Consider the following 21,014-nt stretch of genomic DNA (forward strand, 5'->3'; position numbering starts at 1 on the left):
TAATGAGGAGACAGAGTTGTCTCGGCTTTTAGCCATCAGTGGAGGCAGTTAGCTGCTAACTCAATCAAGACGAACAGCGACCAGAAATGTCAGCAAACTGAGGAGACAATGAGGTCAGGGAGCTCCTTACCCACCAAGCAGCAGACCAGATCAACTGCCATATAATAGGGACAGTAAATCATTGTTATTGCCATGTTATGCCAATGTTAATGTTTAGAGAGTACATCCTGATGCGTATGTTATATGTCACAATAGAGGCCTACCCATCATGCCACCATTCTATCCAAAATTATGCACTGAGGTGGCATTATACCAGCTTTGTTTGGTTCGGCATAAAAAAGTAAAGCCAGCATGATGAAGAGTCTTCATTTCGCCCCTATCACAGGATCTCTGCGTAAAAAGGGCTTATGTCTCTCCATTTGCCATTTGTTGCTAAAGAGGTTAAGTGGGTTAAAGCGACAGTGAATCAAAACAATAAATTTGTGGGCCAGAAAATGAAAACAATGAGCTGAGAGATGCTATAATGTTCTGTAAAGCTGAAGGGAACTGCAGAGTGGAATGATTATTCTCTGTTGGTTTGTCACTACAAGTGACCCCTTTCACATCACACAGTCATTTGATCCATTGATATGAAAATATTGATTACAACTGCCTCTGCTTTATTAGGTGATGTCAATGTTCTGTGTTCTGCTGCCCCAAAATGGCCCAAAAAATCAATTAATGGCTGGTTTAATGCACTGCCAGATGCCCTTATTAACCTTGAATTAGTACTTAGTGATAAAATGCAACAAATTTCATATCATTCTCCAAATCTAGAGATACAGATGACATGTCTCCACAATCGAAAGAGTCACAGAAATCTAAATGGCTAGATAAGAAATTTGAATTTAAATATCACATAGAAAACCTTGTTGGTGAACTGTGACAGGTGCTTGGTGTATTGTACAGAAAAAGAAGCTTCCCTCTGACTTGTAAAAATAAGATTGTTGCACCAGTTTTCCTCTCAGCTCAGGATTACGGGGATGTCGAATATCGACATGCTGCTGCCTCCCCTCCGAGGCCCCTAGATTACATTTACCACTCTGCCCTCTGGTTCATTACTGGTGATAATAACAACAGCCACTGCTGCTCTCTATATGATAAAGTTGGTTGGCCTCCCCTGACGGAGAGATGTAATAACCACTTGTACTACTGATACACATGGTTGGAAAATTGCTGTCTTATATCTCATCCTTGGCGTTCTGGCACTCCATATTTACCACGCTCCAGTGACTGGTTTAATGCTCAGGGTGCTCCGAACCAGAACTGGAGAGCAGACTGCTTTTGCTGTTCATGCAGCGCTCTCATGGAATAAAATAAAAATCAAACCACTCGTACCCCTCTGGAACTTCAAGAACAAACTTGATCTCTGCCTGCCTGTGATTGGTTTCTGCAAGCCTGCACCTTGTTTGCTGTCAGTTTTCTGTTTCACTCATTGACTCTGTCTGTTTTGTTTCTGTTCTCATAAACAGCTTGCTGGGATAAAAGCTTATGTGCTTGGCCAACCTACCCTTTTACACAAGGTTAAATAAATTCATAAAAAAATCTTACTGAAGTTTTGAAAAACCTATTTCAGGCTTTACGACACTGCCAGATAAAAACTGGGTTTCTACACATTTTCCATTTTAAAATTCCACACTTTTCCAGACTGAAATTCCCATACTTCTTGGTAGATTTTTCAGACCATATTTCACATCTGACTACAAATAGCTAGATGTTTAACATGTAAATAAATATCGAATAAATCATATTATGCAATTGTTCCCCTGTATTTTCAGTCTGTTTTAGAATTAGGAACTGAAAATGAATAATAAAAAGTAATATAATTTGATTTTTGCTGTGTCTGTGCAGCTTTGTTTATTCACATTATCCATGGACACAACAATAAATGTAGCCATAAAGGTTTCCTAATGAAGAAATCAGTTTACTGTCTAATAAATTAAGCTCTAGTAAAAGTTTAGTCATGAAGACAATACTTTTCATGCTCTGACTGTAAGTTTCATTCTCACCCTGCCATTCACTTCTTGCATGTATGCTCACTCTCTATCTGTGGGTGTCATTGTCTGAGAAGATCAACTGTGTCATCATCTGATTCACAATCAGCCAATAGCACAGTGACACCTTCTCTGTCAGCCTATCATCTTACTGCTCCTCATTTTAAAAATTATTCTTTCTCTGCTGTAGTTTTTTCTTGCTGCCCTCATGCGCAGCCTCCCCGTCACCACTTAGTCATTACAGATTCATCAGCCTTATCCGTCTCAGCAGTCATCAGCCTCAGAGTCATCAGCCACCACCTCAAGTGTCTGGACTCCATGAGGGGATTTATCCTGCTGCTGCTCAGATGTCCCTCAGTCACAAAATATCTCCCTCTGGTGTCCAAGCACCAAAGACTTCTTTTAAATCTTTACCAGTACAAATCATCTGATAATCTGTGCATTCATATTCTCTATTAAATATTATCTTTATTTCATTCTCCTGTCTTTCCTGATTGAACTACATTATTGCATGACTCATAAAGGTTCAGACAAGCTTAATATTTGGTTATTTGTGATGCTACATATACAGTACATGCAATTCAAAAACAGCCTATTGCTGCATTTTCTTTTTCTGAAGTTTTTTATTTTAGAAAACAGAATAGACGCAACAGTCTGGAAACACAAATATTTTTCCATACACTCTTTTTTTATACCATATTTATCCAGATCTAGAAATTATTGAAACCAAATTTCATACTTTCACATGTTGCGTAGGACCTCTATAAAAACCTTACTGTCTTTTGAGATAAGACAAACACTGCAGGATTAGCAGCTCAGATAATTACATGCTGCCACAAGGCAACACAGACAAATGACCTGTGGACATACATGAAACTGTCTTAAATGACATGCAAAATATGTGTCATGTAATTATATAATGACCATACATGGAGTGTCTGACATGTTAGTATTCGTATAATCAAACTAAAGGGACATCTTACAAACATTACAGAAGATGTCAGGATACCCAAGATACACAAGGGTATTTTTAATGTTCACTTTTGATCATTCTTTTCTAATATAACTGCCTCATATTAAAAATTCTCTTGCTCTCTTTTTCTCTATCCACTGTTTTCCCTCGTACGCCATGGCAACCTAAATCTATTTACATGCCATGCCAAAAAAAGCACATTTAAATTGGGGGTGAAAAAAGGGAAATTATAGCTACTCGTGCTGAAGAGGTGCAGCTGCAATGGTCAGAGAGGGCACAAGCTCAGAAATAGAGACGTGTGTGAGAAGGTTCTGCTTCTCCACAAACTCTCTCTGGACATTGCAGCAGACAGTCTGCCAGGTAAAGAGGAAGCTGAGGACGACCTGGGCGTGGAGGAGGAAATACATCTGAATTTGATTACTGTCATGCTCTGGCTGCTACATCGTCACAACATTTCATTGTTTTTTAATCCTTCATATTTTAATCAATCTCCACGATCGATACCTCATTCAGAACTTCAACATCAGTTTATTTACAGTGCAAGTCACCCAGAGGGTCTCTGTACACTTTACAAGTTAGTAAAAAAGAGACAACACTTGATATTACATGTAAAAGTACACATACACTCACAGGCATATACACAGGTAGTAATGTTAACATGACAACAACATTGAGGTTAGTAATTTTAAACATAGAGATCATACACTGTAACCATAACAGCATCGGGATAGCTAGCTTGTCAATAAAGTAACACAGTCAGAGATTTGGTTTCCCAGCTGGTGAAATAGGAGAGATCATAGTGAATGGAAAAATGCTGTGTTTTCAGATTGGATTAGAAAGTATCAACAGAGACTCCCAAATGTGCAGTGGGAGATTATTCCTGAGAAGTGGACTCAGTGTGCAAAGGCTCGACCACCAAAAGAGTTCTTATTATAAATCAAGGAATCGTTATCTTTCTGGCATCAAGGGAACGTAAAGGGCGCGATGAAGTATATGGGGAGATACGCAAGGGAACCAGTCCATCTAAAGCCTTACAGGTAAAAAGGAGGAAATCAGCTCTTGTGTAAACAACTAATGCAGAGACATCAGTACAGGTGTGATAAGATCCAGCCTCTCAAATCCTGTGAGAACTCAGCTGCATTATGGACCAACAGCTTCTTTGCAGTAGCGTGACTATTATGATGCACGAAATTCAGATGGAGGGCAGCGAGTGTTAAATCCATTTACTGTGTGAACTGAATATAGAGGAACGTGACTACATTAAAGGGTTGGATGAACCTGCAGGTAGCAGGTATTGTCAGAAAATAAAAAATCTTTTATCCATACAAAACAAAGAAAAGTGATTTTCTCATTTGCCTGGTTACAAATTACCTCATCCCCCAAACCTGATGTTACTGAACATTACACAGCAAGCTGATGAAATCCCACAAGAGTCTGGTGCACTATAACTGTTTTGTGTGAGGTTGGGTCCACAACTGAAACGACTGCTGTCTTGTTTTTGGCCAGGTGAGAAAATGTTACGGATGTTACAGGCTTTTTAAGTTAATTCAGTATTTGAGTGCTCGCGTTAAATTATCATAGAATACTCACACACAAAAAACTAACATAGGACTAGGAAATAAATTAAATTGTCTAAAATTGGAAAACACATGCAATTTGAAGTTCATTTATTGAACAAACCAAAAATTTAAATTTGACATGAGGACAATCCGCAAACTTTGTGTCGCTGCTGTTATTTTTACATAGGTTAAACCCAAAGTCATTCGCCGTCTGCCCGATAGCACAAGCTAACACAGCAGCAGCGGCTAACATCCCACACTGAGCTGTTTAACGGTCCAAACAAACTCACACCAACACTGCAAGAGCCTGACTTTGTCATAAAACCCATTATTAGCCTTTAGGTAACATTAGCTGTGTGATGCTAACAGTAAGCCCTGTTGCTGTGTGTGTGCGCGTGCAGGCGGATTCTCACCAACTGTTCCCAAGTGTGGAGGTCACATTTGCAGCAGTAGCCTCATGATAATCAGAAAAGGAGAAAGGTCGAGAGCAGGGTAAGGAGGTGCTGAGGTAGGCCTGTCAGGCTAACGTTACTAGCTAATGTTAGCTAACTTTAGCTACTATATTCTACTTACTAGATCAACTTTTCCCCAAGGTCTGGTGAGATACTGGTAAAAATTTGGGTGGTGGCTAAAAGTTGTCACAGCACATTGTAATTGCATCCAACTTTAGGCATGTTTAATACGATATTTTAACATTTAAGAGCAACTTGCAGGTTAGAGCCCCCAGTGAATCAGTTTGTAGGACAATGATATTGGCACTAGATTTTAAAAGAAGTATACGTAAACATACACTACAGTGAGTCGATTTTGTGAGGAATTTTTACTTCCGCGTCAAGAAAAACCCAACCACGTGTGACCTAACAAGGGGGAGAGCGGCCAAATTAAACTATGGCAAATATGGATCAGAATGCTAGTTTTGAGAAAGAAGAGGTCAATAATATGTATTCATATATATTAGATGGACCACAACCGTACAGTTTTGAACCTGATAGACGTCCAAGAGACCAGGAGCGGCCAGGAATTAGGAGAAATGACAGTCATTGCAGGGAAATTGAGTTGTGGTGTGAGGGGAACCAGTGGCGAAGTTTGCAGGTGTCCTGGTGTGTGACCGACATTAGCCACAGCTAACATCAGCTAATAACAGCTAACACCTGGCACATCACTACATTGTAAAGTTTGCTATCATATGTCAGGCTATAACTAAACTAGTATGGGTAATATAATACTGGCAGGAGTGTTGATACTCATCCATAACAGAAACTAATGCGTAAATATGTCACATCTCGTATTGCAAATATAGTTAGTTAGTTAGTGAACTCCGCTCCACTAGACTGAAGATGGAGGCTTCAGGTTCACATATGCCACTGTTTCCCAATTGGTTTTTTTCTTCACTTCTCCCCTTTATGCTAGACTATTTTCAGGACTTAAAGTTGCCCTTGTTTTTTGCTAAATTGGATCAATTGGAACAGCCGTAAACAGCTCAGATCACAGTCATTTGTGCAGTGTTGGTAGTCTTTGCCTCCAGTTGCCTGACCTCCACCTGGATGTAGACCTGTGACGTCATATGCAAAGAGGCTGCAGGAGACCTTTTGCTGCTATAGGCCAAACTGTGTTGTAGGTAGAACCAAAAGATCTAATGACTAACCAGTAACTTTAGGCTGGAATACTGGAGGTGATAAATCCAATTAATCCCCCTATAACATCCCCTAGGATATTTTCATAGTCTCAAATGTTTACATTGTGTGTGGGGTTTTTTTCATATTAACTTTAAGAGTCTACAAACACTGGAATAAGTCCATATATTCCAGTAGCCTACTTATATAATAAGTCCAAATAACCACAATGTACTGTATACACTGACTCTCACCAAGATGCTAAAATACCCCAGTTCCTTGGAAAGAACTGTGGACATGACCTCAATTGTAGCTATGACCCTGCTGGAGTCTATTGAGTCCTTTAAGGAATGAAAACATCTAAAGTGGGTTCAGACTATTTCACCTGTTCCAACAGAAATGTGCTTGCTCTGAGGATTTAGAATGAGCCTGAGAAAAGGACAGACTCACAAATAAAATCAAGACGAATGACACTTCAAGCGAGATGATTTGTTTTGGAAATGGGTGAGATCATTTCACCCCTCTGAAGAAAATACCGTTTTTAGAACTCAGTGATTGACAAAATGACTTATTAAGATGGAGATTTTTGCAGCGAGCAAGCTCAGAGGAGGGCACATCAATCTATACTTGTGCAGAAAAGCGAAGCCACTGCCCAAGGAGGTCAAACATTTATCTCGATCCAATCAGGTATCGAAAATGCCACATTTGACATTTCTTATCTGTGCTTGCAAAAAAAAAAAGGGAAAAAAAGACAGAGATGTTTGATAAACTGCTGTCCAGACAAAAGCAGAAGAGGGATGGTGGAGGACGATGCTGATGACAGGTCTATTATGCCACAGAGGCGACTGGAGAAGCCAACAATTGAGAGATGGAGCTGTCACAGCATTTTGCAAAATGCACCACACCAAAGGGTGTCACTCTGTCACTCGTCAAGACAAGACGAAATAACTCACTCAGACATCTTGAATCTGTCAGTCAAGCTATGCCAGTGCTCAGGATGTGACATAAAAGTTATAATGAAATATACTCAGTCTACTATTTTGTGGCTGATAAATCTGCATGTCAATCTGTCACTGATTCATATATGAAGTGATACTAAGTGAGCACAGAGGAAGAGTATATGGGGACACATGGACAGAAAGGATGCCTGTAGTGAGTCTTTTGATTCCTCGGTGCCTCTGACAGAAATCAGTTAGCCTCTCATGAGTTTAAAAGCAGGATGCAGCCATGCAGTGTGTGTGAATATGTGATTAATAAAAGCCTAAGACAGCTGTCCAGTAACCTCAACTGGATCTCTTATTAACTGGAGGTCTGCAAAGCTTTGCCTTTACTGCTGCTGCCCTCTACTGTCTGCTGCAAATAACATCATGCAATCTTGTGTTGTCAAATCATTTGAGTAATACTGGCATGTAAGGTGAAAGGGTATGATTGCTTTTAAAAAAGGTTGGAGGCTTATGATAAAGTGTGCAAGTTGCCATTTTCAATGGTAACAAATTTGAAAGTTAACTCTTTGTAATAATGTAATCTTTGATTTTATAAATAAGATTGCAGCTAAGTGGTCTGTGCATTGGAAGTTCAGTGTGTATGATTTAGGGGCACCTATTGACAGAAATGATATGTAATATTCATAACTGTGTTTTCATTCATTAATATTCACCTGGAAATACAATTATTGTGTTTCTGTTACCCTAGAATGAGACGTTCATTCACGGAGTCCGCCATGTTGTTTCTACAATAACCCAGGGCGGACAAACCAAACACTGGCTCCACATAGGATAATTCATATTTGCGCATTTTTGTTTTTCTGTATCGGCCATCTTAGCTCTACTACACGCTTGGCACTTGGGAGAAGTTTCAGTTAGTTGCAATCTGCAACCTCACCCGTAGATGCCACTGAATCCTACACACCGGAAAGGTGAAAGGTATTCAGAATCCAGAGGGAGCTGTGCAAAATTGACTCAAGTGATGTCACTTGAGTCAGTTGGGGCTGAAGACTACAAGTTTGAAAATGAAAAAACAAACAAACAAAAAAAAAAAAGGGGGGGGGGGGGGCTGTGGAGTTAGAGAGAAGTGAGCTTACCAGACCTTTGCAGCTGCTGATCTCTACCCAGGATAGCAGCTTGACGCTACATCAGCTGGTTCTAGCATAACTCTCCAACTGAACTGTCCCAAGTGAAGTTCCATTGTGGGCAGTGTAGGCACCAGTTGAGACAAGAAAAAAGAATGTATGGAATAAAAAACGTGGTATCTCTGGTTCAATAGATGTAATACAAAGACTGAACCTGAAATGTACTAAGTCATTAAAGTGTTTTTAAGCTACTCTTTAATTTCTTTGGGGGGCACAGTCTTGCAAAGCCCAACGTTAGGCTATTTATTGGAAGATGAGTCAGTAACAAGCTGACACAGTTTTTAAATACGCATGGAAAAAAAACTTTGACCTCACTTAAGTAAAGTATGTCACACATGCAACTGCCTGATTCACAAGCTTTGAATGCACCATCTACCATAGGCTACACAGCACACAGAGTAACCAACATCAGCATCCTGGGGTCATTTTCTGGTCACTTGTTGAATGTTAGTCAGTCTCCCAACACCTGGGGAAAAACATCTGGCTTTCTTTGGCTAGGTAAATGTTGGACTTACTTCAACAGGCATTGGTTTGTCAGCGTACATTCGGGTCACAGAGGTAATGATTGGTTTCTCTGAAAGATAATTAATCGCAAGTGTTTGAAAAAAAAGAAAGTCGTTTAACTGTGGCTTAATAACAGTGTAATCTCTACAGGCACTGCAATGATAAAGTTAGTTTAAGTCCCACCTACAGTAAACACTTTGATTTAAATCATGTCAAACACCAAATCTTGTCTCGACTCCTTTTATCAGGTTATAATATCCAAAACATTAATATCAATTTTGTAATCTAAATCAATTTATTGGATGGTGCTCACCATGACAACTGCTTCACTTCTGTATCACTGAAGAGTGGCTCTCTGGCTCCCTCCTGTGGTCACTTAGAGTGAGCGCAATTTACAAGGAAGATTCCTCTTCCTCTTACCACCTGCAAACACTTGAATATACTGTAGATCAGAAGCTGAGAGCTGCAGCTCCTGAAGGATGAATGTGGACAATGTGTGGTCACATCAAATTATTTCTTGTGGCAACACAATAGCATTTTATACAGGAATGATCTAAAACATCAATAGCAGCTGTTTGTAGAGCTGCCTTTTTGTATAAGTATTCAATAATATATAAGGAGAAATCCATCATATAGAGAAAACAAACTGTGCTCTGATTAAGTGACTAATTTTAAATAAATCAACAGATATTTCACTTGTTCAGTATAGAAAACACAGGTGTAATCAATAACTAACAATGGCTTCATTCTACTGGGTGTCCCAGTTTCAGAGCAGTATGATTCTGCATCATTGCTAATTGGCAAAGTGTATTTATTATTGTTTCTAACTATCACAAATCAAAATATCTAGTGTTAAAAAGGTCTATGGCTTTTTTACTGGATATACCCATAGCCAATCCACCTCCTTGTGATTTAAAGTTCCAGTCCCCTCTGTGGAGCTCACTAACCTGCTGCAAGAAAATTCAACAGGTCATTTCGTTTGTTACTGAGGCCTTTTTTTTTTTTTAAAGAACATGCAAACACATCTACCACAGCGCTGAAATGATTTCCCTTCTATGAATCAACTTGGCTCAATAATTCTTGAGAATACTGTGTCAGTTTCTTGATAATGGTGCAGCGTTATGCCTTATTCTGTCATAGTGAAAGACAAAGATGCTCATTTCTGTGACAATCAGAAGCAGTGGTAACTACATTGGAAATAAGTGACAGTTGTTTTTCCCCCTTAGTTTGAGGAAAAATGTCTTGAAGGCTGAGTCTGAAACAGAATGACTTGTGAAGACTGATGAATGTTTTTGTGGTAATAAAGTATTATAACTTAATGCAAGTCTAGTAACTCAAGTTTAACAGGCACAGATATGCATTAGAGAATTCAGTTAGAGAATTGTCTGGGGATCATTTGGACTTTAGTGCCAGAGAAGCAAACCTTCACCTCACACTCACGTTTTATTTTGTTTATTCGGACATCTACTGACCTAATAACTCACTGCTCTTTTGCACCTCATTATCAATCTATTTTTATGGAAGCACATGGTCAGCATTAGTAATGTCTGTGTTTATGCAACAGAGGGCACTGTTTCATCACACTCAAATGTGTTACCAGTCTGAAAAGCAAAGCAAAACTGAACCGGGGTTAGAATCAATTTTTCACTGTGTTTGCTGGATATATGTTAGATTTCTGGGTCTTGGCTGGTGACAAAGGTTGACTGAGCTTTAGCAGTTAAAGATCTCAGACTCATCACTGATGCCATTTCTTAAGTCCCTTCTTTAACATTTTTTTTAATAAGAAAGCTTTTGTAAAATATCTAATTTCTTGCTGTTTATCTGTCCAAACTTTGCAGTCTTCTCTTCTTTTAATTACAGTGTTATCCATCATGCATGGTTCATTTTTATGATCTCAAGGTCCTGTTGATTGTATTCACTGTTGTTGAGTAACTACTCACATGTAACTGAGTTACATACTTAAATTTCAAAATAAATGTAATTGTAAACTGTTACAGTTACTGAGAAAAAATATGTGATGCATTTATAAATACTAATCAAAATGTTGGCGATTACAAAGGGGTTACATACAAATATATTAGTTATACAAGTAATCAGAAAGTTAGCAAATGTAATACTTTACATTACTTTGATGAAGTAATTAAAATAGTTATATTACTTACTACATTTTTAACAGTGTAATTATAGTCTGAAACCTATTACATTTCAAAGGTGACCCACTACTTACATTTGCATTTACCTTTATTTAAACTGCTTTTTTCCCCCTCTTTCCCTTGTCAAAACGTTGCATGTTTGTGAGGACTAGTGATATACAATAAAAATAATTTAATATGTAGCAATATAATCAGTGTTGGGAATGGTACTTTTGAAATGTAATAGGATATATATTACTAGTAACACTACTGACAATGTAAGAAGTAATGTAACCATTTTAATTACTTCATCAAAGTAATGTAACTTATGAAATTTGATAACTTTCTGATGACTTCTAATGAATGTTTTAAACTGGGCAATACAGCTGAAAAATGTCTGCAAATGGACAATGCCAAGAGGAGGCACTCCTGCATGATGAAAAGATACAAAGCAACAAAATGATTATTATATTCTACATATCAACTGAAAGAAAATGTAACCCATTTTTAATCAGCAACATTTGATCAGTATTTGTATTTTAATTAGGCCCTACATACGTATATTGTTTTCCCCAGTAATTGTAAATGATTACAAATAAATTTATTTTGTAATTTAATTACATGTAACTACTTATATGTAACACTGAATAGGCTATAATATAGTATCTAATGTTCAATAAATGCGGAAAAACAATAACAAAAAGACAAATACGATACAGTACAAGATAAACTGAAAACGAAATTGGAGGTTGCAGCAAAAGAAACATAAAGTTGCAAAAAGGATAAAAATAAAACTAATAAATTGAAAATACACCTGCACCATAAATTTAAATTTAATTAAAGACATATACCGATATAAATAATTAAATTAGAACACGAGAGGGAACTGTAAGTAGAAAAAAACTGCAAGAAATTTAAAAGTAATACAGTTAGGTTTATTGTCATTGTTTCATTCCCTCGACAATGTGTGTCTATGTGAAACTGACAGTACAAATACAGTCCCGTTATTCAAAAGCTGACTTTAATATCAGTGACAATGTCAATGGCTCACAACCATGGCAGAGCCGCAGCAGCAGCATCCACCGGTCTGCAGGTGATGATATCTTGGGCGGCAGTCGCAACTATCAAAGTTTTGGGATGGAAATTATTTTGGACCAATCGCTGTGAGGCATTAGACTCTGACAGCCAATCACATTCCACATTTGTCTCGTGGGCGTGCCCTAAAAAAAGAGTGTGGCGGTGCTGTGCAACCTCCCTGGCCGGCGAGAGTTCGGTTGAGAGGTTGCTGGATGGTTGGTACCACTGATGAGAGAGCGGGCGAAAGAAGGGACTATTTTAACACGCACTGGAGCACTGTTACATTCATCTATTGGACACTGCTGAGCACCTGGGCAGGGTTTCTTCATCTACCGTGTGCGGTAAGTTCAGCAGAAAAGCCTGGGCCGTTCATTGTGGTGAGGATGCGGCGGAGTGGTTAGCAACAGTCACCGTTAACGTTAGCTAGCGGATTATTGTGCCATGACTTTTCAATGATGGAGGACCATCAGCTTTGCTAATGTTAGCCGGCGCCGCAGAGGCAGCGTGATATTTTTATCAGTCAAATACTGTCTTAAATTAATATTTGTGATGCAGGTATCTGTTATTAGAAGTGTACACTTTAGGAGTGACCGTGAAACCGTATGGTCATTGTCCGCTTGCTTTTATCCCCACCCAGACGTCTTTGAGACACCCACACCCATGATGGGATTTTGCCTCATCCCTAAAACTCTCATTTGCATAGATATTAGACTATTTTTGATTTGTGTTCACCTTCTAGTTGTTTAAAGTCATGTTAGCGCCTGTATGGACCCTCCAGTTGTGTTTTGTGGGTTGAACAGAGCTGTCGAGTCCTTGCAGGCATCATTTCGAGCGGGTGGGATATGAAGCACAGCACGCCAACTTTGAGCTAACGTTAGCAAGCTAACCTAGCCGATGCAGCGGTTTGGCCCAGCCGGGGTATGCCAGTCCCTCACGAGCCCTTTTCACAGCTCATTGCAATTTGCTTTCCCTTCCTCTGTTGAAATATCCTCCCGGAGGTGTGGTGTGCTCTCTATTCCTGTGGTGTAGAGCTGAATGAGGGATGAAAGTAATTGTTTTCCAACTCGAAGTGAGGGGATGCGGTGACACGGCAGCCAGCAGCCACACTGATCCCCCGTCCCTTGACCTGACCCAGATTCGTGTCTAATCAGCGCCTGATTTGAGCATGGGACTTGATTGTAGGTTAAATATCTCTGAGCATTTATCAGCTGATGTTGTCTCAGATTAAAGGGGAGAGTTCAGTTTTTTTTAAATGTAGGGTTGTATGGAGCACTTATCCATTGATAATATATTTCATACAGAAGGTCAGTCAGCACGCCCCCAGTTTGGAGAAGCAGGCTGTAGCAATGTACTGCTGTGGAGGGGTCAGCATCAAAACGCATTTAAGCCACCTAAAAAAAAATCCATATAAGTTTAAGTGTATGCTATATTGGCAGTATTTTCACTTCTTTACCTTAATGTCAGACAGCAATTTCCAAAAGAAAAATAAACCATAATATTGCTCTTTTCAAAGCCAGACTCCATTGAGAAAATCAGTGATTTAACATTGCTGAACACAGGAGCTGCTGGTCTACCACAACCTCAAACACTTATATTGTAAGTGTTACTGTGTGACTTTGGCATTTAAAAGGGTTAGTTCAAATCCACTAAAGTCACACATTAACAAAAACTTATTAATTGATCGAAGCAGAGGTAGACCAGCAGCCCCTGTGCTAAAATTATTGTTTTTGACAATGAGGTCTGGTGGCTTTGAGAGAGCATACGTGGCGCATCAACAGGCTGTCTGACAGAAAGGTCAAGCAAAAAAATATTCTCAGTAGCCTATAGCATACACTTAAAATGAAATTAATGCTTTTTAGATGGGACTTTTTTAAGGTTTTGTTTTTTGTTTTTTTTTTGTAATGTTTTATTGCTGACCCCCATCCACAGCAGTACATTGCTTGGCTTCTGTGTCAGTGTCCAGCCTGCTTCTCCAAACTGGGTGTGTGCCAACTTAGATCTGCTGTATGTAATATACTGTCTATGGATAAGTACCCCATACCACTCCACTGCAGCTGGAGTGGTGCTTTCAGTCATGGTCAGGTTTACCTTCTCCTCTGTTGTTTTTGCAGCTCACTTTCGTATGTGCTTTTATTATTGATGGTGTAATCATATGCTCTGTTGGATGATATAAAACCCACGCACAAGTGTCTTGAATGCAACTAGTAATAATTTTCATTATTGATTAATGTATTTTCTTGATTACTCCTTTGGCTTTCCCCTCACTGTTGCCCCTCACTGTTTATTTAAACCTTCGAGATATCGTCAAATTAGGGCTGCATTTAACAATTATTTTTACACAATAATCATTAATGTTAGAAAAGGAAAAACATTATGCCTTATTTTTATTGCACAACACAGTCAGGGCTTCCCTTGGCTTATGCAGAGGCTGAAATGGTGTGGTTGCTGTACATGTGGGTTGGTTATGCACAAGGATGGAGGTGTAAAGGCTTGAGCATACAAGTCTGTGTGGGCCTAACAAGCCCTTCTGGAAATATTGCAAAGCCCTGAAGCAAAGCAAAGACAGCAAATGAATCCAACTAAAAGACATAATACAAATACATTTTTTATTATTATTTTATTAGTTTATTTTTTTGGTCAGAATAAATAATCTTGCTTTCTTAAAAGAGTAACACAACATTGTGTCAGTGTTCATAAGAGATGATTATTGAGAAGGTTCTACTGTAAATGCTGATTGAGACACTAGTTTTTGGTATATTTATGCTCACCTTTTCTTTTTGTCACACAATACATACAGTTACTTGTATACACACAGGCACACCACACGAATCTGATGTTTTCGGATGACCCACATTTTCTGCTGGTAGTACTTTGATATAAGGTTAGCCATTACAAGTCCCTGCTGAGTTATGACAGGCAAGCAGCAACACTGCGGGTGACTGTAATGAGCTGTGACACTTGATGAGTAATTAGACATACCCTGAAATAAACTAAACATGGTGTTAAAATTTGTCAGCAAGGCCAACAAACACAGCATTAGCTATAGGAAGCCTAATAGGTTTTTGTTTTTTGAAATGTTGTAGTCATTTAAAATACAATTCTTGGAGCCAGCATTTAGCAGCCATTAGAGAAGCTGCATCATCCTTAAAGCACTTAGCCATCGGCTTCAACATTCAGCTGTAATGACTGCAGCTTGGTTGGAATGATGTATTAACTAAAATGGCCAAAATATTAATCATGGTGCTGCCATGGTATGAAATAAACAATATGATATAACAATATGTACAGTGAATATCAGCAGTCAGAGATTTTGCTATACGTTTTATACCATAGTAGGTCTCCCTTTAACATCTCTGGATGTATTTGGTTATTGTGGTTTATTTTTGCAATTCTATGAGCTGACTGCTTTATAAAAAATATTGGATTTTTAATGATTTTTGCATCAAGTTTTATTTAAGACATCCTGTCTGCCTTTAAGAATTTCTCAAATGCCTTCCCATAAAATGTTTTATACTGTGATAATAGCTGATTTGAAGGTATAAAATTACATTATAATGTGATAAATGAGTTTCCCACTCAACTATGGCTGGCCCATAAATATCAAATGTGTTAATCAAAAGTCGAGAAGCCCTCAGGTCAAATCTTATTTTGTCAGTGGAATCAATGCTTCTTGATTTATGTATTTGTTTTTAAGCTGCATCATTACACACATAGCATGGCAGACTATAAACTTCACAAACCTTGTCCTGCAACTACACAACCAGAAATAAAACAGTATGACAATTTCATTTCATGATTATAGTGAACAGAGTTATCGCAGTTATTAAAATCTTAATGGTGTTGTTATTATTATTAAGCACTGATGCAGACAGTGAAATTATGTCACCAAGTTTTATATTGGAAACCACATATAGAATTCTGCGTCCGGAATTTTATTACAGTTTATCGTGTAACCCGTAACTTTTTCATCCCTGATCACAACTTGTTCCTGTGACATGTAGCTGTTCCGTCACTTTCAGCTCTGGTGCTGAATGTTAGCAAAGTCAGCTAAACCACTTTTAAACAAGACACTGGTATAACTTCCTCTACTGCCGTCCAATGTCTTTGTCTCTTTGGCTGACAGACATCACACAGGATTTTATAATACATACTTTTTTATTTCTTTGACTTTGAAGAGATTTTTTGCCCTGGTTGGGGCACTTGTAAGTCTTGTGACCCACAATATTATATATGCGATAGATACGATATGTTTATCAAAAATTTAAGATGTTATCTTGTCTCGTGGAGTTGCAGCATTATGCCATGATACCATGTACTGAGATATGAAAATTGACGGGGGGGGGGACATAGAATCTTATCTGTGCACATGCATCTCCTTTACTCAAATGCATGCCAGACATTTTACACATACCTCCATTAAGAAATTGCTTCAAATTCCAATCATGATAAAGCCTTCGTTCAACAAAAAAACCCTTAGGTTTCATTCAATTAAGGGTCATTGTTACTTATAATAAATGAAAAAATAATTGTGTAATACCGTTTACCATGAACCATGAAAACATGCTTTCTGAGATGACTGACTTGCCGTCAGGGTCCTAGTATCGTACATGTTGGCTCACTGGCACACTGCCATGACTTATGGGGACACTTGAGTAGAGCTGAGCCATTGTTCATGGTCATAGGAACACCTATGCTTTTCCTACCATGGCAAGTCAGAATGTCTGCTATTAAAAAGACCTATTAAAAGGATCTTTTACACAACAGTCTTGAGTCATAGTGAGCCGTGTGACAGCTGTCAGCTGCATAGATTTTAATTTTTGTCTGTTGGTCAGATAAACATTACACTTTCTCTCCTTCCTACAGGTGGCGTAGTGTCTTCTGCTTCTGGTTTCCAGCAGAAATGTCACAGAGGAGCGGGCAGGAGGACCCGGAGCGGTACCTCTTTGTGGACCGCGCTGTGGTCTACAACCCGGCTGCACAGGCCGACTGGACTGCCAAGAGGCTAGTATGGATCCCGTCAGAACGCAACGGCTTCGAGGCTGCCAGTATTCGTGAGGAGCGCGGAGATGAGGTGGTGGTGGAACTGGCAGAGAATGGGAAGAAGGCGGTGGTCAACAAGGATGACATCCAGAAGATGAATCCGCCAAAGTTCAGCAAAGTAGAGGACATGGCCGAACTCACCTGTCTGAACGAAGCCTCTGTGCTTCACAACCTCAAAGACCGCTACTACTCTGGCCTCATCTATGTAAGCATTTGTCATTCACTCATAACAACTACCAGTTACAACTTGTAATCATCTTCTTCCACATTGAAGAGACTAAATTACGGTCTGAAAAAATGAATACGTTGATTTTAGTCAGGCTTTTTTTACAACTAGTAAGCTCAGTGTAATACCTTGGGGAGCCAAGTCATCGGACAGTGTGATGCAATTTAATGCATTTTACCACATTACTGAATTCCCTCAGTATGCCTTCATTCATGTAGTCTAAAATTGGTAGCAAGTAAGTAAGTTTCAAACATAGCATTTTATACTTAAATATCTGAATTCAAGAGACTAAGAAATACATTTCCTTCAATGAACAAGCCATCACGGCCTACATAAACTGCAGATTTCCCCTGTGATTATGACCCACTTAGTGACATGCATTCCTGGAATAGCCCAGACTCGGAGCTTGTGGGCCACCTGAGACCCGGGGAGGAGGCAGGGGCTGAGGGGCACACACTTGGAGGCCCAGTCACAAAGACAGAAATGAGCTTTGCTAAACTAGATTATTTATTCGCTGCAGATTGTGAAAAGGATGGTTTGTTTTCTTCTCCAGTCTGATATTGCTTGATTACTTACTTTGTAGATGATTGTGATGTAGAGAGAATATCTCTCCATTTAGTAAGAGATTTACATTTGATTATATCAGCAAAAAATGGTAACAGCTGGGATTGTCTGAAATCATTTACATCTTACATGTACATAATTTAAAAGAATATTACCTTTGAGGATAGGGGGATTATTCCTCAAATGTTCCATTTATATTAGCTTTTAAGGGGAATGAGCTGCAGTTGAAAGCACTTGTGGTTTTTCCATCTTTGTCATTAAGACAGAGCTTTGGAAGCTTTATGGATGAAGTCATGACATTTGAAATGTTAATGAAGACACTATGTATTCTTTGTGTTGATGAGGCATGATTACATCACTGTCATTATCCAGTAGATGGCCTGCCAAACCACCGGCATTAGGTCCCTCAGTGGAATAATTACAGGAAAGAATCCATTCGCAGGTATCCTTACTCTGCTGGGATTCAAACAGTCTGTCATATTCGGTTTATTCCAAGAGCTATTTTGCATTTGTGTTTATGCTAAATTACTTTACCTTTTTTACTTGACTGGCATCATATACTATGATTTGCTACAACTCCTAAATGCTTTTTTGATAACTCTTAAGTGTGTCTTATGGATCTGCGTAGGGTTTCATCAGATAATTATTTCAATTATCAATCTTTCTCAATTGATTAATGAATCATTTGGTCTTTTAGAATGTCAGAAATGGTAAAAAATATTGATCATCGTCCAAGGTGATGTCATTCATTTTACCATTGTAAAAGAATCAGCAAATATTCACATATAAGAAGCTGGGACCATCGACAGTCTAGCCTGTAGGATTCAGTGGCAGCTAGCGGTGAGGGTGCAGATTACAGCCAACTGAAACTTCTCCACTTCTCCTGTGTGCCTAATGCAGAAACACAAATGGCCCTATCCAGAGTCAGTGTTTGGTTTGTCTGTTCTGGTCTACTGTAGAAACAATATGGTGGACTCCATAGGCAAGGACCCACTCCATATGTAGTCCTTTAGTCCTTGATCCCATCATGGTTTATTGAGTCTACTACAGCTTAGTAAAAGTATGTGACATATCAATATAGATAAATATTAGTGGTGTAATAATCCATCAATCTGGATCAATATATTGATTCAATTATCAACGATCCAGTATTATCAATGCAAAGTGAAAACATCGGTTTTTAATCACCTTTAAGATGTGTAGGTCTGTGTTACAATTTCCGTACAAGCGCACTTCCTTCCCAAACATTTAAACATTACTAGCAGCCTAGCATCAGGCAGACAATGGTAAGCAGCCAGGAAAAAGACAATGAGCATATTTAATTATGTCGTCTCATATCGATCACAGGCCCCTGGATTGAATCGAATCAAAAACATATCATGTCAGGCTTTGTGATATTGGCAAATATCGTATCGTTGTCCATAGAATCGATATAATATCATATCATGATCAAACTTGTGAGTTACACCCCTAATGAAAATATTTGTAACAAGCTTCACAGTGCACAAATGTGATACAATAATGAGAGTGGTGCCCTCCAACATGACAGATTCAAAACTAAAATCTAATACTCTCCTTTGATTTGTTTCTGGTGCTCTGCTGTGTTGTAGCTAAATATAACATTTAACCACTAAATAATTAATGTAGCAGAGGGGTGGATGTTGTGACCAGACAAGGTGTAGCACTGTGAGCTCGGCTATGTGGTCACTGTCTACTGATGGCTCCTTGCCAAGAGAATGCTCGGTCTGTTTGTATCTCCCAAGAGCAGAAGTTATTTGCCTCCACATTAGAACAATGATGACCTTACTATGACCACGACCTTACAAGAATTTTCAAAGGATATTTAGTAACATAAATTATAGGTAATCTCTTTGTAGACCTGTTGACAAAAGCTAATAATTGGTTCCAGATTCTTCATGTGCTGTAACAAAACTCCCCCTTCTGCCCACACAAGCTGCCGCAGTGTAGTCACCATGTTCACTATTTACTGAGTCAATTGAAAATCCAGTCTGAGTATGAAGCACATCTTTGTGTTTTTCAGTATTTTCAGAGGGAGAAAGAAGTGACCCCAACCCATCTATTAGCTCAGGGAAGCCTGTGCTGAGTCACACTGTAACCAAACCGCCTTAACAGAGTTCTTTGTGTTCGCTGATAAGCAACAGCTGTCTGCTCATGTAACTGAAATTTTTTCAGTTTTTCCTCCAAAAACCTGATGTTTAATTAACACCCAACCTATGTCAGCTTTTGAGTGATTTTTGCTGTTCTGCAGGGTTACAGACATGTCTTTCCTCTGATCCAGTTTCCACACTTCGTAAATTTTTATGCTGCTAAATTAACATCTTTTTGATTTCTCCTCAAAGCCAAAGTCCCCACGTGTGAAGCTAATGAACAAGGCATTTTTAGAGATTTGAGTTTCATGCATGCAGAACTCTGTCAGGCATTTGCTTTAGCATTCCTGACTCTGCATGTTTTCCTGTCCTGCTTTTGAGGATTGTGTGACCTTTTGAGTCAGACCAGCACAGCACAGCGCTGACGAAACCTTGTTAATTACTTCCATACATACAGCAGGCAGCGGATGTAAAGGTGATAATCATGCTTCAAACTTTGTGTTTCAGAAATTTTTGAATCTGACGTGATTCAGGAGGAAATCATTTTCATGGACAAGGACACATTCAAGTTTTATTCATTTTGCGTTTAGTCACATTAATTCATCCTCTGTTATTTCATTCTGATGAAATTGCTGCAAGTCAGTCACGTTAAGGTCATACAGTCAGTACAGTCATACAAAAATCAACTTTATGAGCGTGATGAATGAAGAGCTGGGCATTACAGCTTATAAATAACATTGCAATATTTGTAGTCTATATTGTGACATATATATATATCAATATTTTGAAATGTCCCCTAAACTACTGTAGACTACTAAAATATTACACTATAAAATAAACTAGAGTTGCAATAAAATTAAGGTTAAAGTACTGCCATAACATTTTTTTTTTTAAAATTGTGTCTGTGAGAGGAAGAGAGACATAAGTCCCTTTACACTGCCTCCTCAAGGCGGGAATATTTCGACATTATACTGCCTCGCCATGCTTTATATAATGTTAGATCGCGGAGCAGGGGGACAGAATTGTCACTCCTTTTGGCCACCACGGGAGGTAGAAA

At 38.8% G+C, this 21,014-nt stretch overlaps 1 protein-coding gene across 3 annotated transcripts in view; it reads left to right on the forward strand.

Annotated features, from left to right (window-relative positions):
- Positions 1–12,187: 12,187 nt before the first annotated feature.
- LOC126389773 (myosin-10) overlaps positions 12,188–21,014 on the forward strand; it is a 667,776-nt gene continuing 658,949 nt past the window's right edge. For all 3 annotated transcript variants that reach the window (XM_050043641.1, XM_050043640.1, XM_050043642.1), the window contains exons 1-2: positions 12,188–12,360; positions 16,883–17,264. In XM_050043641.1, coding sequence (XP_049899598.1) covers positions 16,920–17,264 — 345 coding nt within the window. In that variant the 5' untranslated portion in view covers positions 12,188–12,360; positions 16,883–16,919. The remainder of the gene's footprint in view (positions 12,361–16,882; positions 17,265–21,014) is intronic.

Source organism: Epinephelus moara, chromosome 5 (assembly GCF_006386435.1).
Source record: "Epinephelus moara isolate mb chromosome 5, YSFRI_EMoa_1.0, whole genome shotgun sequence".
In the NCBI taxonomy this organism is placed as follows: Eukaryota; Metazoa; Chordata; class Actinopteri; order Perciformes; family Serranidae; genus Epinephelus; species Epinephelus moara.